The 20502-nt window shown below is 48.1% G+C and overlaps 1 protein-coding gene across 1 annotated transcript; it reads left to right on the top strand.

The window, feature by feature from the left end:
- Positions 1-13994: 13994 nt before the first annotated feature.
- On the top strand, positions 13995-15356 carry LOC119395964 (innexin inx2). The gene has a single exon (XM_037662991.2). It carries the CDS (start codon positions 14062-14064, stop codon positions 15163-15165), a length of 1104 nt encoding a protein of 367 aa, XP_037518919.1. The 5' UTR covers positions 13995-14061; the 3' UTR covers positions 15166-15356.
- The last annotated feature ends 5146 nt before the right edge of the window (positions 15357-20502 follow it).

The raw sequence follows: 20502 nt of genomic DNA, 5'->3' as shown, positions 1-20502 counted from the left end.
CGGCCCCAATAACGCCCATACTCGCGTACACGAAACACCAACCATAAATAACTAACCCTTGCTCATACGCAATCAGTGTGAAGCGAGTAGGTGTCAGTGTACTCGCGAGTTAGATGTGTACACATTTTCTAGTGTGTATACTAGAAAGTGGTCTAGTACATTTCTATAGTGTTTCGTAATGATAGCCACTGGTAAGACTCGGTTCTCGATGCGGCACCACGGCGGGGCTGCGCTCGCTCGCACGCACCATTGTGCAAGTGCCAGCACGTGGGCGATAGCACCCAGAGCACGACGTCGCGGCTGCCGGCATCGGTGACCGCCGAAAGTGCCGCATTGCGGGGCAATGGAATCCGCTCGTCTTATCAAGCCGGAAGCGGATGAAAGAGCGCCTCGGGGTCACCCATCCTGCAACGCCATATACAAGACACCTCGACGACGTTTGTGCAGAGGGCGCCTTTGGCGCAGAAGGTGCACTGGTGGCGAAGCCGCATGGACCATTCCTTAATCCAGCGGCCCTGCCTTAGGCATAAGAAGAATATCGTAGCACACTCTAGCGGCAGCTCCAAATTAGCAGACATCGTCGTCTCCACGACGATGGTGATGAATGCAGAAAGGGAGTCAACATCAACGGAAGTGCAAGGACGACAAAGGAAAGAGTGCTTTAGATGGCATGAAAAGAACATTATCTCAGTCCTGAGGAACTCAGATCTATAGAGAGCCGGAGGCCCCCCGAGATCAAGTTGACGGCTCCACCTTTTCTGTTTTTTTTTTTTAAGGCACGGTGACACATACACTGTGAGATGACGATGGGTAAACAAAAAAAAAGAAATGATTAAATTTCTCAACCACGCACGTAATGAGAAAGCTCCACCGAGCTACCTTGATGTGTAAGAAAATGTCTTGATGAGGTGAAGCTAGAAGCCGCGGTAAACGCAAGGTGTATATGCAGAACTGCTGTCCCAAATCTAACTTTACACTATACAGGCTCTGAGAGAAAGTACAGAATTTGTGGGAATCATCTTAAACGGAGAGCGGACAAATTTTACTCAGTGAGCATAAAGAGTGCGAGACAAACATAGGAAAGGAGACGATCTGAGTGAGCACGCAGAGCAAGATATTATATATTTCCTAGCCTACAGAGGGAGATAAGGATGGCAAAGGGAGAGAAAGAAATAAGAATGAAATATATAGAGAAGACGTGCATAGTCGCACGAGAACATCCATAGGAAGGAATACAGAAGGGAGAAGGCAGGGAGGTTAACCAGACAGCAGTCCGGTTGGCTACCCTACGCCGGGGGAAAGGGAAAGGAAGTGGAAAGATGGGAGAGACAGAGAGAGAGAGGGGGGAGCCAAAAAAACAGGAAATGATCAATAAATGCGCTGACACGTATGTGGCAGTGGCAGTGTAGAACATCCATAGACGCTTGAACAAGTCTGTTGCCCTTGAGTATTGCAACAGTTTTCACCATTACCTGCTATTCCTATTACATTATGACCTGGCTTTCTTGTGTTGACGATTTTCTATCGTTAAAACAATTTATAAGGTTACAAAGAAACCTAAACATATTTATTGCTTTCATTCAGTTCTGTTTGAAAAAGTTCGGCGTGTGTTCTTTACAAGTCACGCAATGCTTTGTCTCTGTTATATTCACCAGCCTGGCTACATGCCTGACCAACTATCTAACTGCGAGAGGAGGGTGTCGACGTCTGTCTGTCTCAACCAGGCCGAAGTGACAACCACGATAAAGGATTAATACACAGCTACGCTTTATTCACTAAATAAACGCGGAGAAACGTTGATATTGGCTGCCGTGGTAGGTTATAGCGGATGTTTCATTGCTGAGCTCGAAGACGTGGTTCGAATCCCGACCACGGCGACAGCATTTCGCTGGGTATGAAACACAAGAACACTCGTTCATTTAGATGTAGGCGCACGTCAATTAGAGTGCCAGATGATCCGTGTTAATCCGAAGCGCCCACTACGACGTACCTCGTTACCATATCAAGGTTTTAGCACCTAAAACGTCCTCAGATTTTAATTGAAACGTTAATGCGAAGAAGGCGCATGGAGATAAAGGACGCCTAAACGCGGCTGCAGTGGCGAGGACGAAGCCACGCTGGTTAGCAGTTGATCGTCACCTCGGCCGCCTTTGCACTGAGTGTAATTATGCATCAATTGTACGTGATGTTATTTACAAGATATATTAGTCCGTGTAAAGGGACAGCGTAACTGAACACTTGAGATGTTAAAGAATTACGAAAATAATCCCTGCGCTCAATTTACCACATGGTAACTTCTTCACCAAATGTCGCTCCTAATCATCCTCCTCCCAGTCTGGCCGCCCTATAACGTGACTTCCGCACCGCATCCGTGACCTAGTCCGGCAGGTAATGGATTTTTTTTTTCCCCTGCTTTCTTAATTTTCTCTCACTCGGGAGGAGGTGAGTGCAAACGATCCATTGTGTTCGGGGCTCTCCTTTTCACAGCATCCGCAGACGCCGATCCGTCAACGTCGCCAGCCTAACAACCCTCGTTTCGTTCCCTTCTCCTCATCCTCATTATCGCCGCCGCTGTAGTGTACGGAACACGCTGTGCCTTACGCAACGACCGCGTGTAGTTTCCTGCACGGAGCCGTGCCGAAAAGCCATTATCGTAGCTACTTGGACGTTGCTTCATCGGCTGTTCCACAGGCAGACAAAAAACCGACGCCACACCGACGCCCCAATCTGTGTGGATCTTGTTACGACTGCGCGTGTCTCGCGAGTATTGCGTAAGATTGCCTCACGAGCGACGACTGCCGATGAGCCGAGATCAAGAACGATTACGCCGAGCAATGATCCCCCGAGTGGCCCTTGTTAGGAGCTATTACTTTCTTCTTAGTCGAGATCTTTTTTTCCAGACTCTGACAGTTTCTCCGAAACCTTGGGACCCCCTTCAGTAATATGCTAACCATGTAACTCATCTCAACCCAACTGAGCTGAACTTCAGCATACGGCGAAACTTAGGCGACGTTCACGAGATGTATATGTGAAGTCTATGAAAGAAGGAAACTTATTTTAATGTATCGAAGTGTTTCACAGGCCACGGGCTTCGGCTACGCACGTCGATGAAAAAAATAAAATAAGGGATATGAGTGCCTGTCATTCATCGAAACCTCACGCTGTGTCGATGAGACGGGGACAAATTATGAAGTGAAGTAAGACTAAGCATTGCCCTTGCATATCGTCCCCTCTGGCTGTTCGATCATATCGCTACGTCCAGTAGTCATACAAGGCACTAATGCAAAAACAAAGAATGATGAGGTCAGTTATAGGAGAAAAGCTGCGAATGGGGTGTGCTATAGTAGCTATAATATATAGGCCCTGTTCAAGGTACATGGGACATGACGTCATCAATTACCCTGCTAAAAACTAACATGCCGATGATTACAAGGCGCCTTTGACAACGATACGCCCTCCTATCGAAACGTTCGCCAGCCTGTCTGAGGCACTTTCTCCTGTTCGTTCGACCTACCTGCACTCTCGAATTTCCATCCGACAGCTCCCGCCTTGGCCTTCCATTTGGCTCAGGTGTATTGGAACATATACGGTATACTGGAAAGCACCGAAGACAAACTTTACACTTTTTCATCTTGCAGCAGGTGAAGTAAAAATTCGCAGAAGCGTGTGAGTAATCTACGTTAGATGAGATAAATCTCTTCACAGCACAACTCATGTATCACAAAGCCGAACAAAAATAATATGCCTGAAGAAGGCGGTAGCAGCGCCATCTGCCACGGTCACCGGATGCTTCACAATTGGTTGACGCCACGCCCTGGAGTAACTTAAGAACGATCACCGAGACGAAAAAACTCTTAACAGAAGCAAGTGGTCAGAAAAAAAGAAGCATAGTAGATTGACGATAAGGAAGAATAAGAAGCCGCGCATCTGGGAACACAGTTTTTCCACGTTAAACCACGCACGCACACTGCGTGCGTGGTTTAACGTACTGCAGTGTTTACTGTAGTAAACACTGCAGTACGTTGCTCCGAAGCATAACACTCCTCTCAGTCACCGCAGCACCGCTGTTTCTGTTAGCCATAATCACAGTGAGCGCGACAGTCTATATACCTCATCGTTCATGCAGCGAGGAAGCGCGATTGCGGGATTCGAGGCGAATGCACCGAGCTGTGCGCGTTCGTTGCGTGACTTCGCGTCCGCTGGTCACACATCCAGGAACGCATACGTCGCCTAGACTTTGTCTAGGAAGCCAGTGATTTCTATCTTGCGCAAACGCTAATGACACGCGTAATTCGACAAGTCACGCGAGGCGACGACGCTGCGGGCGGCAGATCACGCAACTCGCCGTGCGTATTATACGTATAGTTCTACATGCGCATTCGATGCCGCTCGTATACGGACGCTAATTCTGGCCGCACGTTACAAGAGATTTCAAGCGGAGATTACGGGACCTCGCAGACAGAGCAACGATTATCGTACCTTCCTGGTGAGCGTAATGAGATGCAAGAGCCCTAGAAGAAAAGTGTGACATACATAAATGGCATTGCACACATCGGGAACGCGGTATTGCAATTCGGTCATTAGATCTGCAACTCTTGATGCTACTTGGATTCCTGGATCGGCTCCGCGCTAGTCCTCACCAGAAACAGGCGTGAGCGGGAACCGTTAGATATTGAAAAAACGTTAATTGCAATATTTGTGTCCCGGTGAACTGCGGTACAATTTAAAGGGCCGGTATATTTTATAGCTATGCATTATCTTTTATTGAATCCTAGTCTTATCATCCACCGCTCACGGCCGGCTGATCTCGTTGATAAAGTGGGCAAACCGTCGTTCTGTGTGTGCTTCGTACAAAATGCAAATCGCGAAAAGCACGAGGCATTATCACCAAACAAGGCGTCGCTGTAACTGCTTCCGCAAACTTCCGATAGTCAATCTTGGCCACGGCGGTGCGCGCGCATCGCTCATACGCGATCGCTTCAATGGTCTCAGTCGCAGACATCTTCGCTTCCGGAAAGTGCCGTTGACTTATGAAGCCTTGGCGCCTTGGTCATGGAGCTGCTCCCATACTGGCAGACTGCCGCGTGACCAGAGAGCCACTGTCAAAGCCGCTGCGTCTTCCGGCCGCGGCGGCCCCCTTTTCGATGGAGGAGAAAATGCTTGAGGCCCGTGTACTTAGATTTAGGTGCACGTTAAAGGGACACTAAAGAGCAAAACGATTTTTCTGGCATTAGTAAAGTAGTCTTCCACGATACCAAAAACACCACGCTTGCTGCGAGAAGACGCTTAATAAGCGAGAAAACGCGCAAAAAGAAAATACAGGTGGCGACGCCACCCTGGAATTTCCGCACCATTTGCCGTGACGTCACTTATTTCTGACGTCGCCTGCCTGGGCCTACGTAGTCCCTAATCGGATAAATCGAAGTACATTGTCCTCTGAGGGGGCCAGAGACTTGACAAATCGACTTTGTGGAAATTTCGTCGGGCCAGTGGCGCCAAAATACGTTAAATGCTCTTTGAAATCTTTTACGTCACGAATAACAAAGTTCGGCGCGAAATTTAAAAATGAAGCTTTGAACTTGGTTTTCTCCGCTAATAATAAGCCTATGGTGGTGAAATGAACTACACAAGGGTTCTCCGAGCACACTTTATCATTCTAAACCAATTCATTGTTTCTCTTTAGCGCCCTTTTAAAGAACCCCAGGTGGCCGGAATTTCCGGAGCCCTCCACTACGGCGTCCCTCATAATAATATCGTTGTTTTAGCCCCCGCGATTAAAGCAGCAGCGTCGCGTGCACGGATAGCGGCGGAGTGTCCGTTCCTGTGGTTAGCAGTCTGAGGGATCAATCACTCGCAATCGCTCTAGCTCGCCTTAACAACAGACCTATGTCGGCAGCGACCATTTCAGCATGTCGTCCCGAGAAGTCATCGCGGATGAAGGTGAAGAAGTCATTACTAAAATTGACCAATAGCGATGTTGTCACTGTTAGGAGTGAGACTGTGCGTGTGTGCTCTCCCTCTTTTTCTCTCTCTTTCTCTCTACCTCTAACTTTCAAACTCCGCCATCCCTTTACCCAGTGTAGGGTAGCATACCACTGTTTCTAGACTGGTTACCATACCTGCCTTTCCGCTCTCTACTGTTCCTTCGTTCCTTGGGAATCCCCACACCCTCCAGCACTTCGCGTTGCACGCTGAGAGTGGCTGACAAAAAAAAGAATATGTTATAGTTCTGAAAGCCTCGCCAACGTCGCATCCGTCCCAGTAACCACTGCTTGCAGGAAACACATGAACTATATGAACCGCCGCATGTGTACACGTTACTTGATCAGCAGGATCGTTAATTCGGTGCTTTATAATAGCTGCAGAGAAGGCGTTCTTCGAGTGCATGAAGTCCACAGAGTGAGGGAATCGCATGTGGATGACGCGCGCACATGTGTCTTGCTTGCCCCTCATCCATACGTCTTGCTTCGCTTACCACAATGGTGAAAAACAGGAAGGGCGCCGTTGGCAAACGCGCGGAGTGTCCCTCGTGTACGTATAACGATTGCTAACGAGAACAGGTGCTGGGACAATCGCGATGTTCTGAGGGGCGAAATTAATAATACGAACAGCAAAAAAAAAAAAAAAATATGCACGCATACAATATCTAATAAAATAGTTAAGGTGCCGACAAATGGAAAGATGAGATAACGGAAAAGAATGAGAAGAATTAACAATATAAGGAAATGAATGGACAGGAAGCGTTTCAGTAAACAAAGTTGTTGCGCTCTTCGAGAAGTTAATTGAAGCCAGCTATCAGGGTGCGCAAAATGCGTGCACCGCTCTGATGCCCAGTATGTGTTGCATATATGCCACAAGGCAGGCCCGTAGCCAGGAATATTTTTCGAAGAGGGGGGGGGGGGCACTTGCTGAAAACCTTGACCATTTCAGAAAAACACCTACTTTCGTCATTTATTCTTGGTAAAAGCACCTACTTTACCAAAATTTCGGAGGGGGGGGGGTTTCCTAGCTCCCCCCCCCCCCCTGGCTACGGGCCTGCCACAAGGGGGCAAAAATTTCGTCCGGTAAACTCTCCAGTGTCCTATTCTTTCCTTTATTCGTTTCGTTTGCCCTATTTATTTATTTATTTACAGTGATGCTACCGAGGACTTCTGATTTGGAGCAATTTTTGGAGCAGCAAAATTTCCGTTTTGGAGCACTTTGGAGCAGCAAAATTTTCATCTTGGAGCACTTTGGAGCAGATAATTTTGCATCTGGGAGCACTTTGGAGCAGCGAATTTTACATCCTGGAGTGCAATACAGAAGCATATTGCATTAACATTCAAGCACCTCAGTATTATTATGGGGCTCTTATGAAGGCTAGAAATATTTCGATTCATTGCAAATCTCATGGAAAAAATCATCCCAGGAGCATAGGCGTGCGCACAGGGGGGGTGGGGGAAGCCCCCCCCCCCCTTGTCACCTAAGAGGAGGGGGGGCGCAAAATCTGCCCCGTACATTGACCCTTGCGATAGCAATTATATGGACACTCTCGGCGGATTTTTGCCGTCGCCGTTGCCGCAATTTTCCGTATAAAATCCAAATTAATAACATCACCACGCGCATTCTAGCCGCGGGTAAAAGCTCGCGAGCGCTGGCGACGAGCGCGGCTGAAGCGGAGATTAAACTAGCCGGCCGTCTGTCTCCGCCGCACGGACAGCGCATGCGATAACATCTTCCCGCGTGCGGGCCTGCCATCGATCGCTCATCAAACAGAGAGGAAACGCCCCGCCCGTCTTTCGTAAGGAGCATGAAGAGTCGCCAGGGGAGCGGAAGGGGCGGGGGACCGCATCGTTCGAAGGACGCAGTCGCTTGCGCTTGCGCTATCTCGAGACATCAGGAGACGGCTCACAAACTTGCTGTGCTCTCAACGCTTACTTCGCGTTTAGAGAACTCAGAGCAAGGAAACGCTTCGGTTCCTGGAGGGGCCATATTCCCTTAAACCAGCGTTTTGTTGAGTTACTCGAGATCGGGTCCAAAAGAGTTAGCTGTTAGATACTTCGTTTCACAATACAATTTTTTGGTATCGCATTCATTGCTTCACTCTTAAGCGAAACTGAGTTTTTTTAACCGTTAGCTATTGACCCCCGAAAGCGAGGGGCGGACGTGTAACATGGCGTAGCCGCTTCACTGTGGGCCGTCAGCGACGGGCCCGCTACTGAGAGCTGCGCATTTGCGGCTGCTCCGACCAGGAGATATGATTTTACTAATGAGATGACATTTTTGAAAAAGCAAGCAAAAAAATTCGAATTGGAACCCTAGCACGTGAGCTCGAAACGGCAGGGCCTTTTAGGGGGTATTTACCGCAGAGTGATTACAAACTCGGACGTGCTGGCGGAAGGAATTACGAAAAAGCTGTTCTGGATGAAGATCCATGGATAAAGTATATCTGAGGAAAAGTGTCGACGCGTTTCCACCGTTCGCGTGCTCTTTCCATAAACGCGAAGCAAGGAAAATTCGATATTGTCCCTTATATCTACTGCGAGCGATCCCAGATTTCATTCCGCGATGTCCGGAAACAGAAGTGACAGACATTTTAGCGGCACTCATGTAGTTATTACTGAACACTGCTTTCCTTACGTGCCGCGCGACGCTTGAAACGAGCTATCAGCAGCGTTTCTGGAACAGACGACGTCCGCCGATGAATCGCCGTCGCACTTTTTCGCTACCGATAGGCCTAGACGTCACGAGCCTCTGCGGAGAGCGCGTTTTGCTGTCGAGCCGACTTGCAGAACAGAAGCTGCGTCGGCACCGTGCATGGCATCGTGGCTTACTCGGAACGCACGCGCGAGCGCTATTTATTCAGCGGAATAATTCTTGGTCCATGATTGCGACTTTATTGGCAGCCCCAAGATCGAGCTGCACATGTTCTGACGCGCCGGCGGTGCGATTGCCGGTGATAGACGCCTCCAAACCCGAGACTTTGGCGCAGTTTGGCGCAAATTTCGTCGATATTATCAGGATGGCGCAGTAAATACAATTTGGCGCACTTTGGCGCAGTTGGCGCAGGAGTGGAATCACTGTATTTATTTATTTAGCTATTTATGCATCAGACGTGCTTCTAACCTCAGTATCGCCGCAGCTATCCATGTGTAAAGAACAGAGCACAAGTCCGAGTTAATAACATCCAAATAGCATCGCGAACTGCAATTGCAGCATTATCCCACACACAGCGAAAATAAAACGTAGAAACTCAATTGCGTAATTGCGTAACTAATTAATTGCAATTCGTTATTATTACAGAATAGTAATAGATCCAGTCGCTTATTATATTACGATAATTAATGCATCAATAAGCACCACGAAGACTTACAATATTTAATCACAACAATTCATAATTAAACACGCATGTTGCGTTTCTCACACAAAAACCTTGGTTGACTTTTAATTTTGCCCCCCCCCCCACCCCCATTGACTGAGAGAGAATATATAAGGTCAACAGAGCGAACCAATCAGGAGAAAGGAAGAAAGGTTAATGAGATGCGAGTTTCCGGTCTGCACACTACATCGGGAGAGGGGTGGTGTGAAGGAAGAATGAAAGACCGGAGGAGGAGAGCAAGAGAAAAAAGAAATAGTAAGCAGAGGAAGTGTTTAGGTATTCCATCCACGGCCGGTAGAACTGCAGTAACGCTTACACGGTCTGATAAAAGGTGCTGCTGTTATAGCGCAACCATTGGTCCCGAGAGCGAAGAATGAGGCCTCTGTGTACACAAATTAGGCCGTGGCACGTAATACTGATGAGCGATGGTTCCCTCATCACCGCGCCTCTGCAGCCTTGTAGCAGGCTCGGAGTGCCTGGGGCACGGAGCAGTTGAAATCACTCAAAAGCTACAGAAATATAGGCAGGCAACCCGAAAGGACGAGACATTATTATGATGAACTTGCGGACTTTCCTTCGATTGAAATGAATTTTATCAATGCATCAGTCGCAGAAATATTCATACGAACGCCGTGACAACGCTGCTGAACCAAAATCGCAGGTTCACTGTAGTGCGCTCACCATACTCGTATCTTGCGTTATCTGCCTTATAAATAAGAGAGAAAGTGGAGAAGGAAGGGAAAGAGAAGTATCACAGGTTGAACAATAGAACTCTATGATCGATACATTAACACGGATACGATAAGGGTGTTAGTGTTGCTGCGAACCTGTTAAGTTGGGAACATATTTTTTTCTTTGTCCACATAAATTTTGAGGTCTATTTAGGAACTAAATATTCGCGTTTGAAGTAGCAGGTTCATTACATGTTTAGGAGGCAGACAGTAACCCCTATAGTATAGTATAGTATAGTATAGTATAGTATAGTATAGTATAGTATAGTATAGTATAGTATAGTATAGTATAGTATAGTATAGTATAGTATAGTATAGTATAGTATAGTATCGCAATTGTTTTATATTACCTGAGTCCCTGAAAGTTTATTGATGTGTCATTCAAAGAGAGGCATACACGGATGGACTTTGGCAGAGCATACCGCTCTCGTGAGAATGCAGCTGTACATGCAGACGGAAAATCGAACACTTGACGGCGCTCATTGCAGCAAAACACGAGATACAATAAGTCACCGCCGCGGTATTCTTTGTCCGCATAGATTAGTTCGCAAAGCACCAACTCCTAAGAGTTAATCACTGTCAAAAACTCGGGCGCTTTCAACGACCACCCCCGGTTCCTCCAGCCAACCAACAGGTATGCGGTCCTATGCAGGGGGCCGGGTGTTTTTTACGAACGGGGTCAGTGGGACGGCCGACGCCTATGCACCCGTCTCGCGCGCAGGAAGCAAGCCGGCCGCACACGATGCGGCAGAAGCACACGCGCACGCTCGGTGTACAGGGAATTACCGACGCTCTAAACAGCGGCTGCAGCGCGCATTGCCGGGTTCGTTTTGTTGCGTCTCTCGCGGCGCCGCTCCGCCGGGAGCGTTTACAGTATCGATGGGCGCTGCTCGGGAAATACGAGCTCTCGTATGTAGTGCGGCTGCTGCTGCTGCTGCTGATGCCGTAGCGTTACGCAGGCACCGTGGACAGAGCGCAACGCAGACGAGCCGTCGAGTCCGTTGTATACAGTTGAGACCGCACCGCGGTATATATCGTTTGTAGCGTGTCTGGAAGAGGAAAGCGTGCACGCGGTAGGTGCTGCCACCACAACCGAGCTTACAAGCGTTGTAGTTAACTCAATTCTATTCAATCTTATTTCCCATCCTACAAGACAGGTGGAGGGGTTGTAGATAAAAGCTGCCGAAGAGCAACTTCACGAGTCTACAAACCTAACGTTCAGCATGGGAGGTAGTGGTAGAGCTTCGACTGAAAAACAAAGATAAAGACACATATCAAACACCAAGGAATACAGGTAGCAGCAGTATGCACATGCAAATAAACTTAAGGCATCTTATTTAAATATAGTGTAAAGTTCTTCGCGCGAACAGGAAAACATAGCTATTAAGGAGAGACGAAAGGGAAGGAGGAAGGCGTTCTTCACAGCACGCGACAATATTTTCTTGGCTCTCTCTTTCTCTCTCGAACACACACACGCACACGCATTCTCAGCCTCCCTTCAGACGGCATCGTGTACCGGCCCAATACACGGCAGGGCCTCCAAGAGAGAAGCCACCCAGGAAGCGTCGACGGCGCGTTGCAAAATTGGCTGCGGTCGCCCACCTCCGGTCCCTCTCCTCTCTCTTCATTTTTCCTCCAAGCATCACGGAGGTCACCGCCGCCGTTGGTGCGCCGACAGAAACCTGACGCTCGCACAAAGCCCCCCCCCCCCCTCCACACACACGCACTCACACTCACCAAAACAACTTGTTGCCTGCTCGATTACACCGCATGCAAACAAGCAAACAGACACTCAACAGCAAGAGCACCGCGTAGCATCTTCACGGCGAACAATGAGTGAGATGCCCGAGGACTCGGCGAAGAAGCGCCGTGCAACATGGCGGCGCGCGAAGATTGCACCGGACAAGCCTATATAGGAGGCACAAACTGCGTGTCTGTCCGTTCCGTTATTGAGGAAGGCCAAACAAAACGCGTAACATTGCGTGAAGCGTTCCCCTCCGCTACGCGATCAAACAAACACGAAAACGTCGACCACCGATAGACCCGAAGTTCCCGTGGCGGTCAGGCGTCCCCCAGGGCGAACGCCTTCTCGGAGAGTGCATGCGCTGCTATGCATTGCGTGACGGTGCCATGCGAGAGCTCTCTGCAAGAGGGATATAAAGTGGCGTGCGGCAGATGCGAGTCAGTATTCGCCTCGCGCCGACCTTGCGGCGCCGGCCGCCGAAGAGCCACGCCACATTAGGCGTAGTGGCCCTTCGCGACATATCGATGTAACGTCCGTGGTTGTAACTACCTTCCTTTTGGGTCTGAAAGGAAAACGGCGCAGAAGATGTTTACGTAGCGCGGCGTGGCCACGCGGAATGATGCAACCTACTATTAAGCATTGCGCGTGACCATAAAAGTGAGGGCAACATTAGTCCTAAGTGAGGGTTTTGGGCACTACGTTGCTCTGCTGAAAAAAATAAAAGTACTGTTATCACCGAAGGTGCGTCTGGACATCTGCGCTGGAAGGTGACAGGCAGAACGAAAAACAGAAATTCATACCGCGGTTTTCTGCATGCTTCAAATTGCGGAGCGTTACATCACAGGTGATTTAACACGACCATCTGGTAATGATCACGTTATAAAATGGCCTAAGGAGTATAACCACGCTATGAATTGGTATATATGATGTGGCGCCAGCTTCCGAGCAGTGGCAGAAATTGAGCCAGTTTCATTGGCGATAGGAAAAGGATCATAGGTGAAATCTTGCAGACTGCCGAGGTTGACACATGCCCGACCTAATTACTAAATGACAGTAGTAGACGGGTCATGGTGCCTACTGTAGCCTACTGTACTCTGCCTTTTGTTAAGAGTCAATCTTTTTTCGACGTGCAGGGGAAGCAGGTTAAGCTCACGCGAAGTTTCCGTATCCTCACCACTTCTACCCACCTTTATATCTTGAATCCCTTAATCCCCTTCTCCCAGCGTTGGATAGCAAGCCGGACGTGCGCCTGGTTGACCTTCCTACCTCGCCTTTCTTTCTTTCCTCCTCCTCCTCCTCTCCGGAGCTCTCTCATCTATCCAGAAGGTCTTGTCTTTAGGGACGAAGGTCTTGAATGCATAGCCACTCTCACCATCAACCGAGAGGTTTACGCGAGCTATATGAGTTTTGACAAATGAACGGACCTGCGATGGCGCATATATATATATATATATATATATATATATATATATATATATATATATATATATATATATATACACTAGTGTCTATTACACTGTCCAGATATGCCTGATATATCAACCTTGCGTGCCTTCCTTACTTTCCTGTCTCCCTTACCCCTTCCCCAGTGCCGGGTAGCATGCCGGATAATTATTTTCCGGGTAACCTCCCTACCATTCCGCATTACAGTGCGCTCTCTCTCTGCTGTCCAGCTGAAACTCTCGGTCTGTTTGTGCTTTTTCCTCTTTCTATTTCTATTTCTCCCAATCCCTCACCCCATTTACCCATGCAAGGTCTGCAAATGGAGGGCTGTTTGGTTAACTTTCCAGGAATTTCCTGCCTTTTGTTTCTTTTTTTTATTGCTTCTCTCAGGGACACGTTCATTATGTTATTCTGCAAACTTCTTTCCTACTGGAAGATGATCACGTGGGCTTTCATCGATTGCTGCTTTCATCGTTTGGGCGTTGTCCCTACGGCTGCCGCAAGGTATCAGTCAGCGTTGCCGATGATATATCAGGTTGATATATCAGGTTTGCCGAAGTTCCTGGCAACGCTACATGGCCTTCCTGGGCTGCGCACAAAGATTAGAAACTCAATGAGGTTGTCGCGCTCGTCGCGCTATCTGTCGTACAACAGCTCAACAGCGCCCTGCCTGTTCGGGCGATAAGGATTATGTCGTCGACTCGGTACGAGATAGCGTTAACAGCGTAGCGGGCACCTGGACCTCAGTGCCTTTCCCTCGCCGGCGGGGCTCGGAGGCTGACGCCATGGATCTGCTCGGCTCGCTCAAGTCCTACTTCACCACCAAGTATGTCATCACCGACAACCTCATGTGTCGCCTTCACCACAAGGCGTCCGTGGGAGTGCTACTGGCGTTCAGCATACTCGTTACTGGCAAGCAATACGTGGGCGATCCGATCGACTGCATCAGCAAAGACTCGGTGCCTGGGAACTTGTTAGACACCTACTGCTGGATACACAAAACCTTCAGTGTGCCCACGGCGTGGCACGGAAAACTGGGCGACGATGTGCCCTATCCGGGAGTGGCCCCTCACACCGAAGGCGATCCCAAAGTGTACCACGGCTACTACCAGTGGGTGTGCTTCGTGCTCATGCTGCAAGCACTGTTCTTCTATGTGCCTCGCTACCTCTGGAAGACCATCGAGGGCCGTCGTATTCAGAGCCTCACGGAGCAGCTGTCGTCTCCCATGCAAGACAAAGCAACCCTGGAGAAAGCCCGAGGCATGGTCGTCGACTACCTGGTTACCAACCGTGGCTTCCACGGAGGCTACTTCTTTGGGTTCGTCTTCACCGAAATGCTCTACTTCGTTAACGTCGTGGCTCAGATCTTCGTCATGGACAAGTTCCTAGGCGGAGAGTTCTCCACCTACGGAGCGCGCGTCATCGAATTCACCGAGTGGCACTGGGAGGCCCGCTACGACCCGATGATCAAGGTATTCCCGCGAATGACCAAGTGTACCTTCCACATGTTCGGTACCTCCGGAGACCTGCAGAAGCACGACGCCGTCTGCGTCCTCCCGATCAACATAATCAACGAGAAGATCTACGTGTTCCTCTGGTTCTGGTTCATAATCCTGTCCATCATCACGGGCCTCTTTCTCATCTACAGAATGGTTACCATCGTGTCCAGCGCCGTACGCTTTAACATCATGTACAGCCGAAACCGCAACGTCCAATCGGAGAACCTTCGAGAAATCGTGGAGAAGATCGGCACTGCCGACTGGTTCATCTTCTACCAGATCAGCAAGAACGTCGAACCGGGACATATGAAAGAGTTTGTCGACCACTATGCCGAGGAATTGGATGTCGGAATCAAGTCGGACAGGCGGAAGCTCATGGACCAAAAATGAGAAATTTGCCCGCAGGGACGTCGCTCTATACTGCCCAGAAACTACGCAGGCGGGAGTGTTCTTCTTTTTTTTTTTTTTAGTGTGGTGTTGATGAGAGACGTATTGTTAAGTGAATGGGTGTGCCGTCAAAGGAAAGCGTGCTATATGCAAGGTTGCTAACAGTGTTTTCCGGATTTCGTCGTCCCGGCCAATTCAAGCCATCAGGCCGCGTCTCTCAATTGCATACGTGGTCGAAGGTAAAGGGGCATACCATGCTGTTGTTCCCGACGGACACATGTGATAGCATACTTTGCAGTGTTTTAAGAGTGGTTTTTATAGAGTTTACTGGTTGCGGACGTTTTGCTCTCGTCTGCGTTACCGGATAGCTATATAACAATGGTCGTTAGTAAGAAGCCTGCGACTTTTTGAACGATCAGTATGAAACAGTATTAACTTTATATGCCCGGAAAAAATGTGTTTTAATAGAGTAGGATGGGACCAGATCAAAAGTGAAAATGAACAGGTAGAGAGGCGAGAACTAAAGCAGCGGACGTTCGAACGGGGCTAATCCATCTGGTTGCCATTTGTAGTTCTCGTAGAAACAACCAAAAGCGATTTTATGTTAGTTCGTAGTGGGAGGAAAATTCCCGCGATAGTAGCAAATAAGAATAACGGACAACTTTCGCCTTGCATTTCAACAGCAAGGGCAGTCCGCGGGACGTTGGTGTCATTATAAGCTGGAACATCCTGCTAGGTTGCTCGAAGGGCTATCTCCGGGCCTTTCTGCGTATAGCGCCGAGGTGCAGTGAAGCTAATCGTAGTCGCAGACATTCCGAGTGTTATCGACCAGCGTTTGTCATCGAGGAGCTCTATCTTTCGCCCCGAAGTGACCGCACTCACTGAAGGGCCTTTGAAGGACATATGTCAATGTCTATAAGGTTCTTTCTCTACCCACGGGATGGCGCCACGAAGGAGAGGTGTGCGCTGCAGTGAAACGCAGCGCGCAGGACAAATACGTACGTACATTTACCTGCTCAACACTGAATATGCTCTTGGGCGATCGCCGTTGGTCCTGACAGATAGCGTTACTGAGTTTTAATAATAATTAGAGAAATAATTCTGCTCACAACGACCAAAGTCTGTCTCTTGGTGAAGGTACTTAGGAACGCCGCTCCGCGGCGTCCACTATGCATAATAGAGATGTCTGTTATATCGACAGCACTGAAGCTTGTGACATTAACAATGCATTGCTCTGAAACTGTTTCAAGCTTTTTCGCACATACGTTAATCCAGTAGCAAGCTTCTGAGACATAATCTGAGATTTCTGTAGCAGGAGTGCCATTCTGAAAGCAGTACGGGGCGTAAGCGCTGTGCTAGTGTTGAGACGCAGAGCTAGAGCGTCGACTGTGAAAACATAAAAATAAATTAATCTTACAAGGAGTACATTAAAAGAGCGAATGCATTACTCGTATGGCGTAGTCGCATGCCTACAATATATCAGCCCTATACTGAGAAGCAGGGACTCGAGTTCCAGTGCTGGATAAAATTATAAACAAAGAATTGATCGTATATGGCAGCATCTAAATTACGGTGTGAATAGGTAAGCATGTTCACACTCCTTAAATCAGCAATTGAAGGTACACCTCGAAGCCAAACACATGTTACGTAGCAGGCACGATTTAAATCATTCTACGCAACAGCTATGCAGACGCAGTTAGTGCTAAGAAGACAAGTTTTCAACCCACCCGTGTCGTTCTTATGCTCTCAATCATGATTTAATCAAATGCGTTTAAACTTCCTGGAATAAAATTAAGGAATGACGCAAAAACCCATATTGGCGTCAGTGTGTGCACAGTCTATATACATTTATGTAGTTTCATTCTTTGAAGGTTCTGCGTGGAAGAGAAACAATGCATGCGAGCAAAACGTCAGTCGGAACACTTCGCCGTGTTGTTCATTATTATTATTTTCTGGCGCTCTCATCGTGTTGGGTCTCAATTTCTGGTGGCCCGTTCTGTTGACGCTAGAGTACAAAAAATAAAGTGTACAAGTGAAAACCGGCGGCCATTATCGAAGGTAAGAAACACAGCACGCAGGTATATAGCTATATGGTGCGTTCTATAGTCGTTTCATACAGTCATATAGTCCTCCAGCGCCGATTCAAATGTCATGTAAGGCAGCTTTTCTGCAATAATCCGCGAGTTCCGATGGCGACAGCAAAGATCGACCTCAAGATTATGAACCCCGCAACCGCTTACCCTGCTAAGCTTTTACCATTTTACCGGTCGTACTAGCTCAGAATCTCCATTTCAAACTTGAGACATGCTTGTGCATAACTACGAAGGAGGTAGAGGAGATGGATGGATGGAGGGATGTTCAGAAGCGACACCTGCCAGCGACAAGAGAAAGTGCTCATGTATATACGCCTACAAAAGTGTTTCAATAGCTCATATAGAACCGAAAAGGAAAATGACTCTTTATTTAAAATACTGCGTATTCTGAGCCGGGCGAGATTTTCGTTCATTTATTGACATTTGTTTTTTCCTGAGTTAGGAAGAAAACGAAATTGAGATGTTACGCAGTGAAGTCTACTGATGATAGGTGGCGTGACCGTCGGAAGGTCTCTAACCGCGCCGAAAACGAAGTTTCGATACATGTTGGCCATGGAGAATTTAGCGGCTGGCGTGAGTCAAAATGTATGGGCTTCAATAACACATGCTTCACCATCCAACCAAACAGACAACCGCTCGTGTCTGCCGTGTAGTTTCGCGCCTTTATTGACAGAGAATGGCAATAATATTTAAAGATAAATCTGTCTCGTGGGACTCTTGAAAGGATCCCGACAAGGCAATGCGACACAGGCAGGCACGCGCAGGGTTGTCCGATAAGAGGGAACCCTGCCTCAAATAAATGGCGTCGGAGCCACCTCGCATGCGCGAGAGACAAAACATGAGCAGCGTTTGGGTTTCGCGCCGGGCCCACTACTTTTCGAATTCAGCGCGGATGCCCCAAAAGCTATGCGTCACAAACATGGCGGCGCCCATTGACGCGACGGCTCTCGGCCAATGTCAAACTGGCCCGATTTTCGAACAACTGATGACGTTATGAATAATAAATGCTGGTATAGGCTATCGGGTTTTCCCATGTCACGCATTCAGCAAAGATCGGCTGAAAAACAGCCCATGTTTCTTCAAAATCGGTTGTCGATTTGAGAGTTCGTAGGCTTTAACGCGCGTGGTGAATCGAAGTTGGATTGCCTTGGCTGATGACGGAACCTAATGCGGACCCACAGAATCGATGGTGATTACCAGTGAATGCTTTACTATTACACCTTTCAAATAACAATGTTAAAGAACACGTGTACCGAAGGCAATTCCTGTAACAGCTTTTAACTATTATCCATCATATCTTGCCTTTCTGGCCGCTGTGGCGCTGCAGGCCCAACGCGCGAACATTAAGCGTGAGACCGAATTCTAAAACACGTGGCTCATGCGTGACCCAAAGCCAGCCCGCACATCCTGGTTTGGGGCCCCAAACTTTCGGGGCCCTTATTTGAAAACCCTTTAATACGTCTTCCACAAAAGACATCAACGAACGTTTTCTGCATGACGTGTGAGAGCCAGGACTCACCTATAATCTCACATGTAAATATCCTTATCAAGTTACTCGCTCGTTAGTCACTCTTATTTTCCTGTTTCTCACCCTCCTCGGGAATCCTTTAGCCCTTTCCACCCTCTCTATGCACAGTCTAACAGGTCAGTGCCATCTGCACAGGCAAAAAAATACCTGTATTCTGAAACAGAGCTGCTATCTCTCTCTCTTTCTCTCTCTTTCTCAAAGTGCGTAACGGTTGCCACAACACAATCAGTGCTTTGCTTCGCTATGTGCCTCGTCATTAGGATGACAGGATGTTTTTTTTTTGTTTGTTTTGTGACATCATCCTTTGTATTATTCAAATCTCTTCTGCGGTGTATTCGTGCTATATTTCACTTGCATATTGTATTAATGCTGCATGTACTACGTATCAGGGGCGTAGCCAGAAATTTTTTTCGGGGGGGGGGGGGTTCAACCATACTTTATGCATGTTCGTGCGTGCGTTTGTATGTGTGAGTGTATATATACACAAGCAAAACTGAAAAATTTCGGGGGGGGGTTTGAACCCCCCCAACCCCCCCCCCCCCCTTGGCTACGCCCCTGCTACGTATGTTTTGAGTTCCGGTGTTACTGAGGGAACTGCGATTTTGAACACTGCATTTTGTATGTTCGAACCATTCAAGGGCTAGGAAGCATTCAAGAGCTGTACAGTAAGTTTGACTAATGCTTTATTTGAGCGCCATCGTATCAATAAAATAAATATATATCCCTGTACACGTGAATCGAAGGCAGCCGCCAGGAGCAGGGGCTCCTGGCCGACTAACCGTCGTCGCCTCCCACAATCGAGGAAACCATTGGTTTTCATTAAAAAGGTTTTGTTCTCTCTCTCTCGAAAGAATCGATCCGAGTGCAATGTGTCCTTTCCCCGTTGACTGCACGCATCTTCTGGCAAGTGGACTTCGCAAACAGCATCGGTTGGCAGCCAAAACCATACTTGCATAGTGCACGGAGCCATAAATAACGTCTCGACGCGTCGGCCAGGCACCCCACTGACCTTTTGAACATGCTAAATCTTTCCGGTATAGCAGCGTGCCTGTCTTGCCCGCGTTCCAGCGTGCGTCTCCGAGTGCGGTGCCGTTTTCCTCACTCTTATCGCCGCCTCGTACACAGCACCGAGAAGCCGTAGACCAGCCGCAGCCGAAGACTTTTTTTTCCTCATCTTTGCCAGGATTAGCACGGCCGGTCGACTGCGCCACAGACGTCGTCCTGGCGGAATCACTTGCGCTGTTCCTGTCAACTCTTCTCCAACTCACGACATTTTTTTTTTATTTTAAGGCCTTAGATGCCTCATCAAATGGAGGCGAAAATGTGTGAGGCCCGTGTGCTTAGATTTAGGAGCGCGTTAAAGAACTCCAAGTGGTCGAAATTTCCGGAGCCCTCCACTATGGCGTCTCTCACAATCATATCGTGGTTTTGGGACGTTGAACCCGAGATATTATTATTATTATTATTATTATTATTATTATTATTATTATTATTATTATTATTATTATTATTATTATTATTATTCCTTATCAAATGTGAAAACTGACCGGCGTCTCCCGTCGGCGGCGTCAACGCGAGTGAAGCAAAAATAATCGTCGCGTGATGGTGTTACCATACGACGTCATAATGACGTCACAGCGCCAATATTTGTGACGTCGTAGTGACGCATGGTAACGTCGCATGATAACGTCATCACATGACATCGTAGCCTGGTCAAAG

The sequence above is a fragment of the Rhipicephalus sanguineus genome, chromosome 6, assembly GCF_013339695.2.
Source record: "Rhipicephalus sanguineus isolate Rsan-2018 chromosome 6, BIME_Rsan_1.4, whole genome shotgun sequence".
Taxonomy (NCBI): domain Eukaryota; kingdom Metazoa; phylum Arthropoda; class Arachnida; order Ixodida; family Ixodidae; genus Rhipicephalus; species Rhipicephalus sanguineus.
This window is presented reverse-complemented; position numbering and strand designations above follow the sequence as displayed.

Bases quoted from the DNA above. Each gene is read 5' to 3' on its own strand.
- LOC119395964 (XM_037662991.2), top strand. From the start codon at position 14,062: ATGGATCTGCTCGGCTCGCTCAAGTCCTACTTCACCACCAAGTATGTC.